Raw genomic sequence first — 3636 nt, 5'->3', positions numbered from 1 at the left:
GGACGGGAAGATAGATGAGGAATTAGATAGACGAATAAATGAAGGTAAGAAGGTTATTGGTAGAGCAGGTCCCCTTATCAGAAGTAAAAATATATCAAATTAGGCTAAAATGGCAATAAATAATTCCATATTTGTACCGACTGTACTATACGGTAGCGAGACATTGAGAATTTTTTTATTTTAAATGATTTCTATAATAGAAATCTGAATTGTCATTCTTCCCTCTCATAATTTTAAGTTTATCAATTAAAATTGAAATGGTTTAATTTTCAAAGGTAATTTTAAAAGGTATTTTAAAAATTATTTCGATTTTTAACGTTTTTAATTTGTCCTTTTTGGGAAGTTTTAATTTTAATTCATTGTATTTTGAGATTCTTTAGTTTCAAATAAAATTGTTAAATTATGAAATACAAATTTTGTTAAAATTGTTTTTCATCAGACACATAGTTTTTGTTTTAGTCATAGAAAATTACATTGAAAATAAAAATTTACATTGAAAAAAATGAGACTAGATATTTAATAAAATGTTTAATGACAAAATTCTTAAAATAAAATAGACGTTGAAAAAGTGTCTCTTTAGACTAACTTAGTTCCAACTTCCAAATTATTCTTCAGAATGCAAAATATTGTAGCAACTTCTCTTTAAAGAGTTCAACGTCATATTCCTGAACAATTTTGGCATTTGGTTGTTTTCCAGTAAAATTTTTGTAATCAACGAGAACACTACCTCTTGCTGCTCCATCATAAACAGGAGTAACGTTTGTAAGTAGTAATTTTTTAACGAAATCCGGCCAAATAATTATGGAAAGGGTCATTGCATCGATTGTTGCCCAACTCCGATCTTTACCTTGGTTACCAACTCGCCCAGCTTTATTCAAGAACCGAACAGCTGAGGAATTAAGTTTTCCAAAAACATTCTTCCTCCATTCCTAAAAAAAATTGAACATGTTTGAACACAACAAAAATTTAATTTGAAACCGATTTAAGAGGCTAGAAATAAGTTTTAAAGAATCACCTTTGAAATTGGAAAATTTAGAGCAATGTCCCATGGTACTAAAGTGAATGGTTTTTTTGTTGAATTCATAACTATGAAAGCACTTTCAGGATCAAGACCAATATTGAATTCAACATTTGGTCCTTCATTTCCAAAGCCATTTACAGTTGAGCTCATTATAAATAATTCTCCCACGTTTCGAATAAACTTGGAGTCGAGTCTTGTAGCCAAGGCAATATTTGTAAGAGGTCCAATGCAAATTATAGTCACTTCTTCTGAAAAAGGTATTTTTCTTAATCAGAACATATTAAAGAATTTATAAAAATCACGTAATTAAGGGAATTCAAGCAATTTATAGAATTCAAGAAATCCGTCGAATTCAAGAATTCATCGAATTTAAATAATTCGTTGAAATTGCGAAATTCATGGAGTTCACGGAATTCATGGAAATCACAGAATTCATAGATTTGGCGGAATTATTGGAATTTACAGAAATAATAGATTTCACGGAATATTGAATTCACGGAACTCATTGGAATTCAAGAAATTCGCAGAATTGGAGGAATCAAGGAAATTTGCAGAATTAATTGAAATAAAGTAATTTACGAAATTCGTGGAATTAGCGGAATTCAATGAATTCACGGAATTTAAGAAATTCAAAAAATTTACTGAATTTGTGGAATTCAAGGAATTAGTAGAATTCATTAAATTCTATATATTTCGTGAATTCCGTAATTTCATTGAATTTCTTAAATGCAAAGAATTTCAGGATTTCCTTGAATTTCATGAATTAGTTGAATTTCGTAACTGGCTTGAATTCCGTGAATTCCATGAATTCTATGAATTTCATAAATTCCATCATTTGCGTGAATTTCGTCATTTCGGTAATTCTTTACATCTCCTAAATCTTCTGAATTCCTTGTATTTCTCGAATTCCATGAAATCCGTGTATTCCGGTCTTCATACGAATTCCGTAAATTCTGCGAATCTCAAAAATGCCTTGAATTCTATAAATACGCGCGATATCTAGAATATATAACAAAAGTTTTAGCTTTGTCAGAAAACTTATTTTTTTTGTCAAGATATCCAGCCGCAACTATGATACGGAAGTGTTTGCGGGCTACTGGAATTGTATAATAAAATTCCAATACAGGTGAGGTATCATACCAATGCCAGCATTTGGAAACTACAAAATTATGTATTGTACCGATACCTTACGTATCGGAAATAAACTTTCAATACATGTAGTGTAAGTTGCCAACAAAAATGTTAACAGTGTACACTTTGTATAAAAAGTTTCTGTTGTGAGAGCTATGAATCCTGCACATGAAAAGTGGTGATCTCTATCTTGGTAGTAATTCTGTATAGTAGGAATCGACTATATTCTTTCTACTTATATTACTGTCGTCTATTCTTCAGCATCAAGGCAATGCGATGAGTGGGTCACGTGACCAGATTTCTACTTTACCGACACTTTTTTTATTTCCTAACTTATTTTCATACGAAGCGCCACATCGAGCTGAAAATTTGAGATACTAAACAAGAAGCACTAAGAATGGTGGGCTTGTTCCTAAAATTGTATAATTATGAAAAAGTCTTCTGTTGTAAATAATTTTTTTGCTTTTTTCATAATTATTAAAAATTAGGACCAGACCCATCTTCCTTAGTTCGTCTTATTTACTATCCTAAATTTTAAACTCGATGTGGCGCTTCGTGTAAAAATAAGTTGGGAAAAAACAAAAAGGGGCGGTAAGATGGGAATCTGGTCACGTGACCCACTCTTCACATGGCCTTAATGTCAAAATTCTACAAGTTCGTGGCGCCACCTCAGTGTTATATTATAAACTAGAATTTGTGTATTTTAAGTATCGGTAATCAGAGGGCCTTTTGTGTATACAAATTAAAGTTTCTTTCCATTTAATTCACTATTGGTTTTGTTCAAAAAATTTTTGTATACAACGCCGCCACAGTGATATATTATCAAATACTTAAACAATAAATGCAATTTTGTATAAATGCAATTTTGAATTTCAAGTAAAATATAAAATAAGAATCATTTATCTTTTTTAATGAGAATAATTCTTTGATGCTTTTTTATCTTGTAAACTGATTAATTGGTTATTAGTTGATCACTAAATCCAAGTAACAAAAATAAAAGTGGAAATAAAGAAAGGAATATATGTGATTAAAGATTATTTGAATTATTTAATTAAAATTTTTAAATGCTTTTCATGTTATTGATTGCCTAATTATTATTAGCTGATTAGTTTTTGTCACAATATTAAATTACGTAAAGATTAAAGTTTAATATTGTTTAACTAAGTAAATAGATTTATTATTTGCTTTGAGATTATGTTATCTAATATGGGATATGATTTGTATGACAAAAGTTTATCCCTATTTAAAATTTCCATATTACAATTTCATAATTTTAACAATGTTTTCGATATTTTGAAATAATTATCTGAATTCTATCTTCTAAATTATATTCAATATTTTTTAAGTTTTTATGCGATCTGCTAAAATTTATATGTTCTAGAATTAGCTAAAAGCTTATAATTAATTTACGTTAAACAAAGACAAGCTTGTTAAATAATTATGTTAAAACTTAAATTTTCTGGAATTATTTCAAAAAAGTAAAG

At 28.9% G+C, this 3636-nt stretch overlaps 1 protein-coding gene across 6 annotated transcripts in view; it reads right to left on the bottom strand.

Annotated features, from left to right (window-relative positions):
* Nucleotides 1–469: 469 nt before the first annotated feature.
* LOC117167430 (inosine-uridine preferring nucleoside hydrolase-like) overlaps nucleotides 470–3636 on the bottom strand; it is a 6801-nt gene continuing 3634 nt past the window's right edge. For 5 of the 6 annotated variants that reach the window (XM_033352350.1, XM_033352352.1, XM_033352349.1 and 2 more), the window contains 2 exons: nucleotides 1016–1269; nucleotides 470–929 (listed from right to left, as the gene is read on the bottom strand). In XM_033352350.1, the coding sequence (XP_033208241.1) occupies nucleotides 612–929; nucleotides 1016–1269 (572 nt within the window). In that variant the 3' untranslated portion in view covers nucleotides 470–611. The remainder of the gene's footprint in view (nucleotides 930–1015; nucleotides 1270–3636) is intronic. The other variant, XM_033352353.1, reaches the window with a different exon arrangement.

Source organism: Belonocnema kinseyi, chromosome 2 (assembly GCF_010883055.1).
Source record: "Belonocnema kinseyi isolate 2016_QV_RU_SX_M_011 chromosome 2, B_treatae_v1, whole genome shotgun sequence".
Taxonomy (NCBI): domain Eukaryota; kingdom Metazoa; phylum Arthropoda; class Insecta; order Hymenoptera; family Cynipidae; genus Belonocnema; species Belonocnema kinseyi.
This window is presented reverse-complemented; position numbering and strand designations above follow the sequence as displayed.